The sequence below is a fragment of the Cajanus cajan genome, chromosome 10, assembly GCF_000230855.2.
Source record: "Cajanus cajan strain Asha chromosome 10, NIPB_CcT2T_4, whole genome shotgun sequence".
Classification (NCBI taxonomy): Eukaryota; Viridiplantae; Streptophyta; class Magnoliopsida; order Fabales; family Fabaceae; genus Cajanus; species Cajanus cajan.
The window spans coordinates 45,537,755-45,557,875 of record NC_138526.1 but is presented as its reverse complement, the minus strand read 5'-3'; the positions used below and the strand labels follow the sequence as shown (position 1 = coordinate 45,557,875).

At 28.0% G+C, this 20,121-nt stretch overlaps 1 protein-coding gene across 1 annotated transcript; it reads right to left on the bottom strand.

Annotated features, from left to right (window-relative positions):
- Positions 1-4,694: 4,694 nt before the first annotated feature.
- LOC109788746 (aluminum-activated malate transporter 8) lies at positions 4,695-7,973 on the bottom strand. The gene is made up of 6 exons (XM_020347563.1): positions 7,709-7,973; positions 7,479-7,619; positions 6,721-6,993; positions 5,512-5,627; positions 5,234-5,377; positions 4,695-5,102 (listed from the first exon to the last, which is right to left on the bottom strand). The coding sequence occupies exons 1-6, from the start codon at positions 7,971-7,973 to the stop codon at positions 4,695-4,697; spliced, it is 1,347 nt and encodes a 448-aa protein (XP_020203152.1).
- Between the last annotated feature and the right edge of the window lie 12,148 nt (positions 7,974-20,121).

Below are 20,121 nucleotides of genomic sequence, written 5' to 3'. Positions count from 1 at the left end.
TCTAAATTTTAGAGGAATAAAAATTTTATGAAAATCAAAATTAAAATTTGTTATTTTTTTAGAGACTAAAAATATATTTAAATTTATTTCATAGTGACTCTAAAAATATTTATTTAAATTTTTAAATGGTATACATAAGTAACTTTTTATTGTTATAAAAAGCTTTAAGTGGCTTGGATTCCAAGAATTCATTAGGTAAGGCTAAAAAAATACTTATATAAATACTTAAAGATTATCTATTACCAAGATCCTTGTATCAATAAATGTTATACTACTTCCTATTTTTACTATAAGATATAAGAAACAAGTTATAGTGTATCCTTATTATAAATAACAAGTTATTTATAACTTGTTATAAGGATGAATGTAATAATAGGTATATATGAAACTAAATATCTTATAATATTTTATGTTAATAGTTTTTCATTATGTAAAAAGGTGTTAAATATTTTTAGATTTTTAATATATATTGTAAATATATTTATTTTAATTTTATAAAATACTATGATAATTAATAAAAGAAAGTACTATAGAAGATAGAGTGTTCCTCTATTAATAAAAAGTTTAATTACTGTAGGCCGATCCGTCTTTGCAGGCAAAGTTGTTAGTTGTTGAACTATAAATCCAAAGCCAAAGGACAATATATCAATCCAACAATATTCTATTTACAATTTAGACTTTCCCCGATGATTGTTCTCCTAAAGAGTATACATATTAGAAAATTAAACATTCACCAAAATGTAAGGGGTCAAACATTTGTATTATAGATCAACCCTTGGAATTATTTGCATGCAAATTGCAAGTAAATGGGGGCATTTTATCTGTAATTTCAGTGACAAATATAATAAGGGATGGATGCAAAAAAAAAAAAAAAAAAAATTAAGGGATGAATTTGAGTTACAAACTGACAGAAAGCTTCACGACAATAACTGTCAATATGCCGTGTTGTATTTTTCTTTTTTACACGTTTAATTACAAGGAGTATTTCCGCTCTTTTATTAAGAATAATCTCTTTGAATCTAAAAGTATTTTTTTTCATATACAATATAATAGTTTAGTTTAAGTGTGCTTAGATATACTTTTAATATAATTAAAGTATCGTGATTTTTTTTAAGATGATAAAAAATATGGACTTAATTTTTGTTCCGGTATTGGAGACCATGCGGAAGCGGCAGCGGGGATTTTTGACGACGGAGACAGTGGATTTCTATCGGAGGTTTCCGATTTATATCCCACGGCTGCGTCTTCTGCGGCCGCGTCTTCCTGTGATGCGTCGTCGCTTTCTTCTAAGGCCGAGACGAACACACTATCGTCAATCCTCCGCCGCTTCTTTTCCCAATCTCTGCATCGCGCTTCTTCATTTTCTCGTCGTAAGGTTTTCATTGCGACCAAGACTTCTTCTAAGGTGTGGCCGCCGGCGGGAGGGATGGGATTTTCCATTCCGCCAGAGCTCCCAGTTATGACCTCAACGGCACTGTCCATATTGGTTCCTGTCGCATTGCTTCTTAGAGATCTCGTCATTATGACCTTCCGCTCACGTCAAACAACAAGGGTGTGGGATGCAGTTTTACCTGCCCCACGGTGGGCGCCAAAATGTTCCGGTATTGGAGACCGCCGCCCAATAACCCTTAGCGATACTGAGCTAAAAGAACTTGGTAGCAGTCTTAATCTAGAACATTCAATGAGAGTAACCTGCCTCCTTAGACCTAATCATTGCTATATATAACGGTGTAGCGTTATAGACATGAATCGCACTTATGATCCCATAAATCATGCCCCATTATGGACTCGTAACTCCCGGTATTTATTACCGTTCCCACGGATCGTGGGATCTTATTGATTATCCGAGCGAGCTAGTCAATCTCCCCATATTTGGGTCCCTCTTGTGTGATCGGCATTTTACCGACCTGCCCCTGGTCGGCCAATGGGAGACCACCACGGTACATAGCCCTCCATGCTCGAGTACTAAGGTGCGAAGAACATGTTAGATCGGTATTTTATTGACGTGCCTTGGATCGGCCAATGAGAGACCACCACGGTACATAGCCCTCCATGCTCGAGCACTAAGGTGCGAAGAGCATGTTAGATCGGTATTTTAATGACGTGCCTTGGATTGGCCAATGAAAGACCACCACGGTACAATTTTGATATTAAATATAGTTTAAAAATTTGTTATCTAAATTGATTTTGAGCGTATAATTATAAATTTAGATAAATAAAAAAAAATTAATTTTGTTTAATGAAACAGATTCTAATAATTCACTAAAACAAAATTTATTTTTACTGACAATTATTTAACAATAATAAATTAATTTTATTTATTTTATTATTTAATAAAAATATTAATGACTAATATATAATGGTCACTAAAAATATATTTATATCACACCAAAATTTACTATTAACGACAATTATATATTAAGAAAAACTTTAATCTTACATCAATTAGAAATAAGATAATTAAAGAGTATATAAATGAATAATAACTAAAGATAAAGTAATTAAAGAGTATTTGTACTCATTTTACAAGTCTCACATCGATTAGAAAGTAAAAAATGTCACAAAAAGTTATACATTTTTTCGATCATTATAAAGGTTTTTACCATTTAGAATAATTGCCGCTAAATGTTTTAGCAACACTGCATATATGTCTAATGTAAAAATGCTCGTAAAAGATTTTGTAGCAATTTTTACTACCACTAAAAATCATATTAAATATCACTAAAAATCTATTTTGTTATAGTAATTACTTTCAAATATATGAATTTGACCGTCATAAAATCAATTTGAACATGTTAGAAATAAAACCGAACATAGTCGTCCTAATCTCTAACAATTTGTTGAAGGGATTTGAATCGATTATTACTCCCACCAACGTTGTAGAGACATCAAAATTGTTGTAAAGTGCTTGAACATAAAGTTTTAATGCTGGAATGGAGGAAAAATCAAGTCAATGAATTGCAATGCGCGTGCGGCTTGATTTGGTGGAAATGAATGCGATGACAATATGTGACTTTTGACACGTTTAATTGAGAACGGCATCAAGAATTTAGACCGAGAAGTCAGAACATACTTTCTTCATAACTTCATGGTCTCAGTCTCACCCCTCAACACAGCACGTTGCTTACTTGTTTTGTTTAGAAATAGACAAGCTAATCTTATGTTTGAAACTGTTGTTCAAATCTAATTCCATTTTGACTCATGTAAAAAATTAATTCAAGCCAACCTCGTGCTTGCATGTACACATAAAAGTAAGGCTCATAAATATGGATGATATTTTAATAATAGGGTATTTATTTTTTATTTGGTGAGGTTTAATTTGATTGACACGATAATAAAAAATAAATAAATAAAACACGATCCTTTACTAAATTTGGCCAAAAGCCATTTTCAAGAGTTGCATGTGCTAAAATCCAACTAATTTGTGAAATCACATCGAAAAATCTTACAAATTCTTAAGACACAAATATATTACAATTCACATCGAAGTATTTGTTAAAGAAGTCTTTTAAAAATTATCTTAAAGTCATTACATTTTTACAAGATCTTTTAAAAAAAACTTAAAGTCATTAAATTCTTATAAAACCTTTTAAAATTCACAAGATTTTTTTTAGGTTAAAAAAGTTTTATAAAATCTCAATTCAATATATCTCTTAAGTAAAATAGGTAAAAATATACACAACTAAAAATAATGACTAATTTCTTTCAAAAATTATAAATAAAAAAATATTTTCTGAACGACCTAATTAAAAAATATAGAATATTCCTACTTGTGTATATCTTTGTTAGTTCTATAGTACTAAATCATGCTTATATAAGGCATTTCATTTGCAATTAGGTTTCTCTCTGGAAAAAAAAAAATCCTCCATCAAACCTCTTCAACAAGCAAGAGTATTCGGGTTTAATTAATTTCATAAGCTACTATATTTTAAATAAAAAATGATTTTTTTTTCATTTTTTTCTCGGTTTGCTGGCATGGTGTAAACAATATTTTTTTTATTCATAATTTTTCATATTTTATACAAAATATGAAACTTAAATTTAACTTAAGATAATCAGTATGCCATGTAAGCAGATTCCAATGAGAAAAAAATTAAATATATAATTTCTTAAACATAAGATATACACATGTGAGATACTAATGTTGTTGATACTTTTATCAAAATTCCAATAATTATTAGTTTCTAATTATTCTCTATCCCAATTTATTAATCTTGTTAATGCACACAAACTAAGGAATATTTAATAAATATAAATTTATTAGTCTAAATTATTATTTATTTAATATCTCATCATATCAACTCTAGTATTTCATTTTTTTTTAAATAAGTGAATAATATTGATGAGTAATATATTATTAAATGAGTATAATTAAGAAAAAGTATTAATAAAATTTTAAAACTATAGAATGTCATTTATTTTAAAAAAATAATTAAAAAGACAAAATAAAAAATAAAAAGAGACGCATGGAGTAACATTAATTATAATGCACTTTGTGTGCTAAATTTTTACATTTCTGAATGAGCCTAAATGCAAACCAGCAACAGTGATGACATATTACCTAATAGAAACAATAATTATTTTATTGTAACAGCTTTGTGTGCGTACAACTTAATTCATTGAGCAATTTCCTTGGTCAGTGTTTACAATCATTATGAGTAATTCCGTTCTTTTCATGTAATTAATCTTGATGGTCACTCAGCATCAGCAACGTTGATGACATGAACCGAAGCATCATGATCAGAAATTGGCTGCACTGTTCCTCGATGAAGCAACTCATCAGAAGGCACAAAGTCTGCTAGGGTTGCTAGTTCGTCAACGGCTTCACAAATATTGTCAACGCAAACCACAACATCAATTAGAAGTGATGCCACCGTAGCTGCTGGTATTATCTCTAGATGATCAGCACCTTCCCACGGGTTTGTTCTTAGAACGGATTTAAGAGATTCAGCAGCATTTTTAGCATTTGCAACATGGGAATTCGGCATTGATGATTTCGCCATGTGTTTGAGCATCAATGATGATTCTTTGAGGGCTTTACCAGATTCCATGCTGATATTTGTGCATGACTCTTGAATCCTGCTTCGAAATTCATATGGGGTCTGTAGGGCAAAGAACAAAAAACAATGTTAGTATATATACTTACCAACTTAACTATATATGCATTTACACGTTAAATTGTTTTATTTATTTATTTATAATGGAGAATCGAAGAAGTACTAAAATAGCATACTTGGTCAGAGCGAAGAAGGAAGACACTAAGAGCTTTAAATTTGTAACCACACAACCGTATTTGGTTCCCAATCTTTAAGTATTGCTTCCATGGGTGACGAAATCTGAACCGGCCATGGCAAGGTTCCCATCTTGCCAAAACAGCCTATACATGTCAAAACAAATGAAACATACATATAGAAGATTAATGAGATAAATTGATGGAGTATTGTTTATTTTTATTTTGGATAAAAAGGTTATGTGAGAGAACATTAATTAATTAATGTTATTGGTGTTCACCATTGTTTCTTCACTGCTTTTTGAAGAGAGGACACTTTCATATCTGTGGAGAAATGGCTTATCACTCATACCTTCTGTTGCATTCTCTAAATTGTTGAAGTATTCATCTCCAAATCCTGCGGATGGCCACTATTTTCATTATTTTTGAGTTTCATTATTTTTATTTTGGGTAAAAAGGTTATGCGATTTGAAAGGATTATTGCACCAATATGTGAAGGAAGAAAAAAACCACTGAACCTATACATTAATTAGTCAAATCGATCAAGCAGAAAAATAAAGTCAAAAACTCATTTCTAAAATGAATTCCATTACGCATCAATCACAATGACCAAACTCAAGAATTTCGAAGCATTTTAATTATTTTTGAGAGTCAGAAAAGATGACCGAAGAAATGAACTTGAATAAGAATCCTCTTCTCGATAGTCAATAATAAATGAGAAGAAAAAAAAAGGTAGTCCTAGTGGTTTGTTTAGAATGAAATTTATGATCAGTCGTTACTTGGACTTGCATTTTGACTCTTCCCCATTAACCGACTCAAAGCAGGATTCTGAAGTGGGAAATTTTTATTTTTACATATCTTTTTATAATTATTTCTATAATTAAAAAAGAGACAAAGTCAGAGAAGAAAAAAATGAAACAAAATGAGTAATGTGATAAAGATATATATATATATATATATATATATATATATTATATAAAAAGTGTATGGAAAATTAATATAACTGTTCAACATTTTAAAAACGATAAATGCTTTTCTAAGATGCTTAGGCAGATACACGAGATTTAAGGAGCACTTTTTTTTTTTTTTACTCTAACATTTAATGTCCTTTTCTATATAGTAAAAAAAAAAGCGAAAGTGAAACATCACCATTATGGAAATGTACATGCGATAGAAAAATTACGTCAATCCATTGAGATATAGTATGCTACAAGTGAATATTTGCGACAAAAAATGAATCCTAATTTTAGGATGACCGATCCCTTTAATCCAGTCCATATAATATTTTTTTCAGGAGTTAGAGGAAATGCATCTCAAATACACCAATTAGTAGTTACTTCCGTACAAAAGAAAAAAATTTATATGCATATGGTACAAAATTATTAGAGCGTGATGATAATATTGTTCAAGATTTAGGTATAACAATTCCAACAAAAATAAAAAAAAAAAATAGGTATGACAATAATAATAATAATAATAAATAACATTACCTTTCAAAAAGTCCGCGAGTTTGTCCATACTGACAGCCATTTGATTATGGAGATCCTGTCCAATCCAAACAGGGCATATGCAAATACATACCATAATAGCTATACAGCTCCCAATGATGATTGTTAATAGCCTCTCTTGAGCAACTTTTAATAGTTCATTCTCTGTATTATCCGAAAGAGTAACTAAGCAGAAGGTCAATATGAATATAATCATTCCATAATCATATCTCGCCTTCATTCGCGGGTAAAATCTCATATACGTCACTGTTCCAGCTGCAAATTATAGAAAACAACCATTCCCATTAAACACTTAATTCTAAATTAACTTTGAGAACTTAGGAGAACTAGCACGTCATAAATGTTAAAAAAATATATATAATACACTATTTTTAACATGTTCTTTTATATATTAGTTAAATTTTATTGCGAATTGCAAAATTTGACCAATCTCACATATTATTTAATAAATCTCTCATAATCTAATTACATGTTTTTTTATTATAAATTTTAAAAATTAAAAGCGTGTTTGCTGAGATTAATGCGTTAGAGAATACTAGTACTTCTCATGTTAACAATTTTTTTTTTTTTTTTGTCATGGGTATATATTTTAACTCATTGAATCCGAAAATAATTATATTTGTACTATCCTGTGATTATCGTTAAATCGACGAGTTTTCGTATGCAATGAGAATCGAGTATGACTCTTGTATTAACATTGCATGGTGTATTACATATTAGTAAAATAATTAACTAATTACCTATGAAAAAGACAGAGATTGAAGTGAGTACAGCCTTTCCTTTATCCCCAGAAAAACTAGCTATTCTACGAATCCCAACACCCAAAGCACCAGCTAACCCCGTTGCCAACACCCTATTTAAACCTTTTCCGAGTGTTGCACCTGAAAATGTTACAAAGCTTAGCTCATATATATCATTTTTGTTAACACAATTAAATATATATTGAAAGGAGTCCTAAAAAGTTACTTACCAACAGAAAATTCAAGGACAAGAACAACGGTGAGAACCGCCCACATAATGTTGTCACCAAAAGCATAGAAGGAGGGGCGAAGATGTTGCAAGATAGAGATCAAAACTAGGGCCAATCCCACCTTAAAGGAGTGAATAACCCTTCTGGGGTCATCTTTTCCGAGTTTTATTACCACCTTTGTGAAGTTAACTAACTTAGAACGTGATTTTTCTAGTAAGGTTCGCCATGCATGAGTACTGTGTTCGGCACCTGCTGGCAAGGCCATTTTTTATTGCTCTCGGAAGGTTAAATGATTGGGAATACAAAGAGAATGCACGCTTGGTAAGGTAATTGCGGGTTTATATATATAATGAGTATTTTTTTATGTTACCAAAAAAAAAATAAGTTTGACATTGTTAGGGAGACAAACATGTTTCATGACGTTAACATATAGAGTAATCTAGTTGTAGTGTGAAAGAGGTTAATTTACCATCATGTGATACGCATATATATGAAACAATGTTGACTATCATTGATTAACTGGGGAATGGGGATGGCATTGACAGGATGTATAAGTTTCTAGATTAATCATTTTTTTTCTATTTAATTTTTTTGACCTGATTAATTAATATTTAGAAAGAGAATATTAATCATTTGAAATTATGTCTACTCATTTTTTTTCAATTCTAATAAAAGAGAGCAATATTTTATTTCATTAATTTCCAGCATTTAATATTATTTTTCTTTAAAAAATTGTCAATTAATGAAGGGTATTATAGGAAAAAAATAATTAATATAAGAGACAATTAAAAAAAGTTATAAAAAGAGACAAACAATGAAGTAAAAACGATTTTATATGTAAAGATAAAAAGTAATTTTATTTTTCCTTCAAGGGATAATGTGACATTATAGTTAAAACATGTTATACAAAATTAAATTGTAATAAATTAAGAATTAATACTAACTAATGTCCGACCGGTTAAACTATTTAAATTATATTTTTCTTATTAGGAAGTAATAGTGTTTTTTTTTTTCATAATTTTTAGTGCAACTTTTTAATAATAAAAAAATCACTTTTAATTCTGTAACTGATATTCTTAGATCACTAGTTAGAAGAAACAAAATTGATTTTAAGAAATTTTTTGTGTCAACTGCTACTCGTAAAACTGATTTTAGATGTAGAAACAAAAGCATAAAAGTGAATACAAGAAAACTAGCTAGGTCGTTGTATATTTCTATCGTGTGGGAACATTTGAATTACATATGATAGCATGTTATGCATTTGATCATATTTCTTAAAAAGGAACATAATCAAACTTAACAAAGAGAGAAATATATTCAACAAAACTGCAATGGAGGACGTCCTTTCAATAACCTTTAGAAGCCTATAATTGAAATCAACTGGGCCACCTAGGCCCTAGTGATTAAATGCTTACATACGGCACATTTAAAATATGATCACACAAAAAAAGTTGTACGTTTGTACTAATAATTGTTGTTAATAATTAAAATTAAAGAAGAATTCAATTTGTTGCTTTTACATTATTTAAGATTAAAAAAATCTAATTTGTTGATAATGGAGGATAAATTTTGTTGTAATTAGAATAATTAAAAAATAATTATATGTTTCTACTAATAATTGTTGTTTATCATTAGAATTAAAGAATAATTCAATTTGTTGCTTATACTTAAAATTAGAATATTATTATTATTTTGAATCTTTAAGATAAATATTAAAAAATATCGTCATTTAAAAAATTGTACTAGATCAACAAAGTAATTCAACCAGTTTAAACCGTTTTTAGAATGGGTTGGATTTTAAACATGCAGGTTAATAATGGATAACAATCAATAGTAGATGGATTTTTTTTATAAGCCAATAGTAGATGGTTTGTGTTACTGAAATCCATTCCTCATATAATCAAAAAATAAAATAAAATAAAATCCATTCCTTATACAAAAACTGTCAATTTTCATTTAACTAATAATTTAATTATTATATTTTTATATTTTTTATCCATTAAAATTACAATAAACTACATGATTCAAATTTAACACTTTTGATATTAATATTATAAAAGTATACCACAAGCTTTTAAGTAAATTATAATATTTAAAAAATTAAAAGTAAATTAATGAATTAAAAAAAGTTAGAACAATGTTACAAATTAAAATAAATCATAAAAATATATTATATCTAATTATCTTATTTATATAAAATGACAAATATATTACATACAAATTATGTACTAAAAAATAATTTAATTATTCGACATTTCAACTCATTATCTTAAAACTGATATTATCTGCAGCTTTTGCATCTTAGATACCATACTCAAGTCAATGAATTCCCCATGATTCTTTGAAATATATGAAATAACATAAACACTTAACTTTGGGAGGAAAAATATCTTAATCCATGGAACACGATTGGCCAAGCCTTAGAATATTTCCTTGAATGGGCACAACCAACATAACCATAAACTACAACACCACCAAATATGGACCCCTCCTCCACTGTTTTCTCAAATGTAACATGGACCTTCATTGACATCAAGAGGTCACCTTGTCAAATCCTACTCGGACCATAAGCTTTACTTGCTAAAGGTAACTGAAGTGGAAGTCTCTACACTACTTCTTGTCATCAAATGGATTAGTCCTAAAGGAAGGCCCTCCTAACTCAACTCAAATGAGATTAACGTAGAAGGAAGCAAGCTAACTTAGTAGTTAATACTATTGCTAGGAATTATAAGAACAATCATTGCCTCCATTCCATTCACTTTATTCTGCATTGTATTCAAAGTTTTATTCAGTCGAATATTATGAGTTTGTTTTTGTAAAATTTTTTTTTAAAGTAAACACTTAATTATCTTATTTTAAATTACGTACTTTTTGTTGTCTTAATTAAATTTAATAGTAGCGACAAAAATAAAACACTAACAAAATGTCAAAGATGTAAAAATATATTTTTTTTCTTTATAAAGATTAAAACAAAATAATTAAATCATATTCATATAAACTTAAAATATATGTAATCAGAAATTTAATGTGACACATCTGATTTATTCCATCTCCACCTGCATGATTGGTTGACAATTAATTTAATTGATAGAAGCTGTAGAGAAAATCAAAAGGTCATCACAACTGGGTGGCTTTAGAAGAAATTTAGAAGCTAAAAATGATATATTTTCTCAAAGAATGCCTACCCTTGCGTCGGTGGCTTATAGCAAAGCAATTTTTAATTGCTAGGTTCACTTTATGTCTCCTCCAAAAGTTGTGCTTAATTATGCTTTGATTGTGCGGATAGTTTCATCCTTGCAAAAACTCACCTTAGAAATATTATTATGTTGAATTTCCAAAACGGATAAATTTGGTTAATTTCTCGTGGATAGTCTCCTCACAGTAACTATCCTTTGATTTGGTTAATTTCCATTATTCATCTTTGATCCGTAATATTAAACACCGGACAGCAATTTATTAATATTGTTCCGGCCAAAAGGTGGACTAGGGTTTCTTTTTAGGTTAAGCCTTAGAGCCAAAGCATTCAAAAGTGTAATCTGCCGTCTTAACTCTAGGATTTTAGGTTTTATACTTTTCTATTCATGGGTCACCTGGGCCTTGTGTGTGTGAGGATTTCCATAACGGATTTTCATAATGGTTTTCCTTGGGAATATTTGATTATCAAAGATAGGTTTTTCATCCTTGATTCTCGGACTAGTCCAAAGGGTGAGACCCACTCGGACTTTGGCCGACCATACCCTGGCCGAGCTCATCATGGCCGAGCACACTCTGGCCGATCTCACCATGGCCGAGCACAGCCTGGCCGATCTCACATCAGTCGAGCACATCCTGGCCGATCTCACCATGGCCGAGCACAGCCTGGCCGATCTCACCATGGCCGAGTGCAGCCTGGCCGATCTCACCATGGCCGAACACACCCTGGCCGATCTCACCATGGTCGAACACACCCTGGCCGATCTCACCATGGTCGAGCACAGCCTGGCCGATCTCACATCAGCTGAGCACATCCTGGCTGATCTCACCATGGTCGAGCACAGCCTGGTCGATCTCACCATGGCTGAGTGCATCCTGGCCGATCTACCATGGCCGAGCACACCCTGGCCGATCTCACCATGGTCGAGCATAGCCTGGCCGATCTCACCATGGCCGAGCGCACCCTGGTCGATCTCACCATGGCCGAGCGCCCCCTGGCCGACCATACCCAAGCCGGGCTAACTCACTTGGTTGGATAAGGTCGGTCTTTTCACCGAGACAACTCCTGTGAGGGTGGTCGGGTCATATTCTAATCGGGCTCACCCGTATTACAAAATAGGATCGGTCCTTTGCCGAGTGATCCCTCGTGGCAAGGTGACGTGGGTCTCGGTCCTTTTTCCCACGCCCATATCGGAAATAGGCCGAGACGGTACAAATATATATTAAGTAAATTACACAAATAAATTTATAATTTATTTTAATCTTAAATCTTAAAACATACCAATAAAAAAAACTTAAAATATTATACTAATAAACTTTTTAACTTATATATTATTTCCTTTAAAAAATTTATATATTACTTATATCCAATTATATCAAATATGAAATTTTCATTTGCGCTTGAAGTCAATTAAAATATAACCGACAACTAATTAGTTAATCTCTTACAATCGGTATTAATGAGTCTTAGGCCCCCAAATTTTAAAACCTTTAATACCCTTAATTATGTAAAAAGTTTTTAAAAAAAAGTTTAAAAATTTATTGTCTTATAAATTAATATCAACTAAATTTAAGAGATAAACCAATGTTGACGAAATATATTTCAATATCCTTATAAAGTTAATAATTAATTGTATTATTTTTAGTTAATTTTTTTGCTTTATTTTTATATAATGTTACTATTTTAAAAATTGTATTTTGAAATGATAAAAAAAAAAAGATAACGAGTATTAATTATTTTCTTTGTAAACCTTACCAATTTAATTTTTTTATCTAAATTTTCTCATTCTTTTTATTCTTTTTTCCTTTTCATCATTTTTGTATTCTTTGGAAACATAAAATGAATTGCTAAAGTGAATAATTAATCTCAAATTGTTGCTGTGAATAGTATCAACACATAATTATTATTTACAAGTTCTATCATTTCATCATTTTCTTTTATTTATTTTATATTTATATTTTATATTTTTTGTTTTACTTGTTTATTTTATTTTATTATATTTCATTGACTTGTATAAAATGTCAAGTAAAAAGTATGGATTTGGTTTTGAAAAATTGAAGAAAAATAAAATTAGAAGAGTTAATTTAATCTCAATACGGTGCTGTTGATAAATTTGTTACTATCACTAAGAATAGTTGTTACTATGGAAAGGAGTATTTAAAAATTAAAATTACTTAAATCTTATTTAAGATCAATAATATTACAAGATAGATTAAATGAATTAACCATTTTTTTTTATTGAGAGTGAAATATTAAAATTACTTGATTATAAAATATTAATAAATGATTTTTCTACTCAAAAAATCAGAAAATTAAAATTAATTAATTTATTTACAAATTTGAGGCCTAATTTTTTGGAATCTTAACAAACGAATTTTTCTTTCTTCTTCTTTTAACAAACGAATTTTTTTTCTTCTTCTTTGGCTTAATCGAGTGTTTTTAGCTCTTACAGACTTGATACACTTGTTCATGAGGAATCGTTACTCTCCCAACATCCTTAATTAGCGGCATATTTTACCAAAATGCTTATCGGAAGCCGGTTATTTTCAACTTGCCAACTTGGTTGAAATAAAAAAACTTAATTTAATTTGCAGCATCAAATAAAGCAGGATGACATAGCTTTTTCTTATTATTTAGTTATTCTGTTGATGCTTAATACGAACCCTCATGAATTCCTAAAAATTAGCATAACACGTGTTTTAACCTAAGTTTGGTGGGATGATTTGATAGAGGGGTGGCTTAAAGTGAATTTGAAGAAAAAAAAATTGTGTTTGATGAAAAATATTTAAAGAGAATTGTGAGAAATTAGAAATAAATCTTATATTATTTTTTATATCTTATTTATTGACAATATTATTGTGAAATATATTCAGAAAATATCTAAAATTACAGTATGTGAAAAAAAATAATTTAAATTATATTGTAAAAAAAAGTAAAATAATAATTATAAATATTAATTTTATTCTATTTTTTTTTACTTTATTAAATAATTGTAAATTTTATTTATTTTTATTTTTTATTAAATCAATTTTTACATATTCTTTCTCACTTCCTTCTTTTTCTTTTCCTCTTCCTCTTCCCCAACCAAAGCGAAAGGAAAAAAAAAATGAAAATCTACGTTTTCGCCCGTCACATTTCAAATACCGACAAAACAAGTTGTTTATGTATTCATCTCGTGATCCTGTGGGTACAAGTCCGGTTGTGTTCGAAAAACTGTTTGTCGGAATTTTTCAATGCATCAAATTGAAAAGCATTTTCTTTTTACCCTTTTGTTGAATGTGAACTCTTAATGGTATATTTGAATTAGAAATTTTATAAATTCAAGAAATTTTAAATTTTTGGTATTTGAATTATTTTGATTTTAATTTCTATCATTTTTAAAATATTTTGTTTGAATTAGTCAATTCAAATTTCTTAAATTTTAAATTGTTAGGTTGAATATGATAATTTGATTTTACCATAATAAAATTAATTTTAAAAATATATTTATATGTTGAGATTTTAAAATTAAATTTTATAAAAATAAATATTAATCCATTTTTAAATATTTAAAGATTTTAAAAATTAATATTAGATAATATTTAATAACTTTAAAAATATTTTTGAATATCCAATAATTAAAAGAATGAAGAGATAAGATAAAATATATAGGTAAAATAAGAAAACAAATATGAGAAATTTCAAATTCTCCCATTTTTGGGAGAATTTGAAATTCTACTATTTGAAGAAATTTCACAAATGCTTGGATTTCAAATTATTTGTAAATTCTTCATCCAAACAAAACATTTCACTTCAAAGAATTTAAAAATTTTCAAATAAATGAATTACCTTATATAAATTCAAGGATGTGTTGGTGTGTTTGGATGAGGAATTTTACAAATTCAAAGAATTTTAAATTCTTGGTATTTGAATTACTTTGATTTCAATTTCTATCATTCTTAAAATATTTTGTTTGGATAAGTCAATTCAAATTTCTCAAATTTTAAATTGTTAGGTTGGATATGATAATTTGATTCTATCATGATAAAATTGATTTTAAAAATATATTTATATGAGATTTTTAAATTAAATTTTATAAAAACAAATATTTGCTAATTTTTAAATATTTAATAATTTTAAAAATTAATATTAGATAATATTTAATAATTTTAAAAATATTTTTGAATATTCAATAATTAAAAACATGAAGAGATAAGAGATAAGATAAAATATATAAGTGAAATAAGAAAAAAAATATGAGGAATTTCAACTTCTTACTCTTTTGGGAGAATTTGAAATTCTACTATTTCAAGGAATTTCACAAATGCTTGAATTTCAAATTCCTTATAAATTCCTCATCCAAACAAGGTATTTCACCTCAAAGAATTTGAAATTCTTCAAATAAATGAATTATTCCATTTAAATTCTCCATCCAAACACACTACAAGGCTTTTTATTATTGTAAGTGAGTTATAAAAAATATTGATTAGAATGAGACTCTTTTAAATAATTTACGTCTTTGAAATTATTTAAGATACTGTTGTTGTAATCCTTTGAGACTGACGTGTCACGTATAATCTAATTTATATTTAATAAATATGGTGTTAAGAATCTATATAACAATGTTTAAAAATCCTTAGAGTCAATAATAACATCAGTTAAATTGTCATTGGCTCCAGTGATTTTCATATTGTCACCGTATATAGAGATAGACCTTTTTTTATTTTTCATATGTCTTTATTAGTTACAGAAAAAGAAAAATTATATATATATATATATATATATATATATATATATATATATATTATGTTGTGTCTTATAATAATTAGCATATGAGTCTCATGTAAACTTGTTTTGTTAGTCATTTATTTGTAATGAATATGACACTAAAGAAATGTTATATATAGTGACATATAAAAAGTGTCATTATAGATATAATTACATATAATTTTAGTGTTAATTTTGAATGAGATTTAACAATATGTTTTGTGTGTCACTATAGTCTATATATACCCACACTTTTTAATAATATATCAACATATATTATAGTTATTGTGTGAATAAAAGTAATTTTTAGTGACATGTATAATGTTACTATATGATATGTGTCACTATATGACAATTTTATTGTAGTGTGAATATGGATATAAATTCTTTGTCTTTTATTCTTACATTTTTTTCCACAAACCACAATACTACTAATCTTATAGGAATTACATATAAATGTGATTCTTCTAAGTTCCTTTAGGATTGATAAAGGGATTATGTTACAATTCTTGAAGTACAAAATTAAAGAAGTTGTTGGAGTAAGAAATATTCAAAATATAAAATAGAAGTTTATTATCAACTCCTTGTACATTATCAAGAAGATAATGGTAATTATGATTCTATTCAACTTATGAACCACGAGAATATAAATTACATCTTTATATATATATATATATATATATATATATATATATATATATTTAAAAAAATTGGGCTAATTGAATTATATGCCAATATTAAAAAAATTCTAAAAGAGATTCTACAATGTTTGCATCGATCATGGATTCTTGATGAAATTTTTGCTCGTTTAAGTGATGGATTATGTGAAGATAAAGCATCAACTAATTTAACTAACCCATAATATATATTTTGATATTATATTAATGATCAACAGTATACCATAATATGTATTTAACTATCCATAATATGTATTTTGATCACTAGTAAACCAATATCATACAACACTTCAAGCAAATGCTCTCCAATTGTGACTTGTACGGAAAATTACGAATTTAATGGTTATATGTTGAAAAAAATATTTTTTTATTGTTAATTAATTAAAAATTATTAATAATATTACCTTTTAATTATTTATTATTAAAATCAACCAATTTATCATGTATGATAATTTATAATTAAATAACCATGTAAAACTTTTTACTATCGGTACATAGTTTATTTCATCAAAATTATTAGGTAGCATAGATTAATTATTTAAAAAGTAACAAAACGGATTAATTTTACACATGTACCTATTTTTTCTACTCCTACCCTAACTTTCTTAATTTCTTGAAGAAAAAAGTCACTTTAACAGAAATTATATTAATCTCTTTTAATTATTAAAAAAAAACAATACAAATATTATTCTGTGATTCTATATAAGGGAGGTTGCTATAAATTTTAAAATAACAAGAAGGCTGTGCGCGATCAGACGAAACTTTAAGAAGTGAAGGTGTAATTTACTAATTATTAAATTACGTTATAAATAAATATTAAAGCTAAAAGGTGGCTTACAATATTTTTAAGTTTTAATTTAGCTTCATTTTAATTTTTAGGTTCAATTTAATCTTACCTATATTAAAAATGCTAGTAATGTTTACTTTTTATCTAAATTTCTCAAATATTGTTTAGGAGTGTTCATGTGATTGAAAATTACGGGCATAATTCTCACGACTCTTACTTAATAGGTTTTTTTTATGTGATTTACACATTCTCATAATTCTTTAACGATATTTGAAAAATTTAAACAGAAAACAAATATTATTAGTATTTTTTATTGATGAAACTAAATTAAACTTAAAATTAAAATGAGATTAAATTAAAACTTTAAAATATTAAAAGGGGTTTTAGTCCAAATACTAATAAAGACAACGATGATATCCGATATCTAATAATTTAATGATCTGGTCCGTGTTCTCCGCGTTTAACGAATAATGTAGATGAAATTTGAAGCATATATAGAATGTCTAATCTCACGACGAATTAGAAGAAAAGGTGTTGAATATTATCCTAATGTGAAGTGTGAAATGGCTGCTGCAAAGTGTGCGCATGGATCCATACGTCTATCACCTTGCAAGTTGTTAACACAATTTCCATGGACAAATAATGTCACTTCTGAATAGATATTTTATGATATTTAACTTTTTTGTTTCTTTTCCCAAGTGAATGGTTTTTGAAGTTTGCCACCTCCGGGGAATTTGAAAAACTATTTGACTATAGTTTATCTTCACTATATTACGTGATCAAAATTTGGAGTAATTTCTTAAACAAACAATATTCATAAATGCAGAGTAGAGATAACAACAAATGTTCCCGTACACTCCGTGTTTGTTCTTTGACAACCAAAGCAAGCTCCGTACATCCTTTGAAAAACCACCACCCATGATTGAACCTCCCTTTCTTCGTCTTTTCTATAATATGAGTCGAGTTAGATTGGCTTCTGCCCCTACTTGTTACTGGTTAATTTGCTTTGGTCATTCATTCTTTATTCAACTGGCCCAACTTTTTCTTTTCTTGTTTTGTCTTTTACATGCTTTTGGGTTCATCATATATGAAAACTTATGTCTATTTAGAATAAGTTTATTTAGATTTATTTTATTTAATAATTCATGTTCTACATTAAATTTTAATAATTTAATTGTTAAATATAAAGTTCTTAATACATAAATCAAATTTATAAATTTTTTAAATTTTAAATATCGTTTTATACTTTGTTTTATTAATTTAAATTTATAAATAATCATAAAATTTTTATATATTGATTTGAGTTAATGAAATGAAATATCAAATAATTTTTAAATCTTTAAAAAATTTACAGACTTGATATATGCGTTAAGAACTTTAAATTTAACGATTAAATTGTTAAAATTTGATATAAAATATGAGTTATTGAATAAAGCAAGTACTAATTAAATCCTAAATCTAGACTTACTCTTCAAGTAAACAGATCTCTCCTCTATAAATACATTTTTTTTCTTCTATTTTTTAAAAAAATTTATAAAATATCTTCAATAATTTTTTATTTTTTAATTTCGCACCTCCAATTTTCAATTTAGTAGTTTATTATTTTTCACGCACCTTTTTTTCTCTCTTTCAATTTTCACATGCACCTCATTATCTTCCTCTCACTCCTCATCTATTTTCGTAAGTCGTTTTAATTCTTTCATTTTTCACATTACTTTATTCCTTTCTTGTCTCTTTTAGTTTTTACATGCACCTAAACTGTAGAATTGACATGTGATGACATTGTAGGCATGTGTGATTTTCTCGATAGTTTTGAAGGAATCGAGCCAAATGCACATTTTTTTCTTCAAATATGTCTTTCCCTTTCACACTTCAATAAACCTTAACATTAAATTTATTATTTTGAAAAATACTTTCTAGAACATTAATTTCAATACTCCAAAAAGTACTTTCTAGAATAGTGAAATTAGTGCTCCAAACAGTATTTTCCAAAATTATTTTTTTACATACTTCCAAAAAGTGTTATTCAGAACACTAAATTTATTGTTTAGAAAAGAACTTTTCAGCATATGTAAAATAACATACTTCTAGAACTCCAATTTTAGTGTTTCGAAAAGTATTTTTAGAAATAGTAAAATTAGTATTTCACAAAGTACTTTCTAGAGTATTATTTTACATAATTCTAAAAAGTTCTTTTTGTAACAAGAAATTTAGTATTTTAAGTAATACTTCTTGAAAGTATGTTAAAAATATAATTTCAGAAAATACTTTATAGAACACTAAAATTATTTGAAAATGTTGTGCTTTCTAAACGTGTAAATGAGGAAAGGTGTTTAAAGAAAAAAACACACATTTGTCTTAGTACCTTTGATATTGTCAAGAAAATCACATACATCTTTAACATTGTCAAGCATGCGTGTGAAAACTAAAAAAAGAAGGGAGAGATAGGATAATAGTGTAAAAATTGAAAGGAGAGAAGGAAGAGAGTAATGTAAAAATCGAAAGAATTAAAATTACCTACTAAAATATGTAAAGAGTGAGGAAAGACATGGAGGTATATATCAAAACTTAAAAGAAGAGAGAAGGAAGCGTGTTGAAAAGAAAGAAAAAATGTAAAATTGAACGTTGGAGGTGTAGAATTAAAAAATTATAAATAAAAAAATATTTTAGGATTTTTTTTTTTTTTTAAAAAGGAGATGTACTTAAAAAAAAAAGTGTATATATCACGAGTCCAGCTTTTGTGCTCTGTTGCTGTGTCAGGAGATGGGCGTTTAGTTTTGTTGGACTTTACAGTCTTGAATTTGGGCTCTTTGCTTTTGGGTCTTCCGACTTTGGGCTTTATCTGTTTGGAGTCGTGATATTGGAAAAATAAATGGCAGATGATAAACACACCTCCACTCTCGTATAAGCACACCCCCTTTTTTAAAAAATATATATAAAATGTTTAAATTATCCTTAAAGAAAATAAATTTTCTAAATTTACATCCCATTCCCCACATTCCCCGTACCC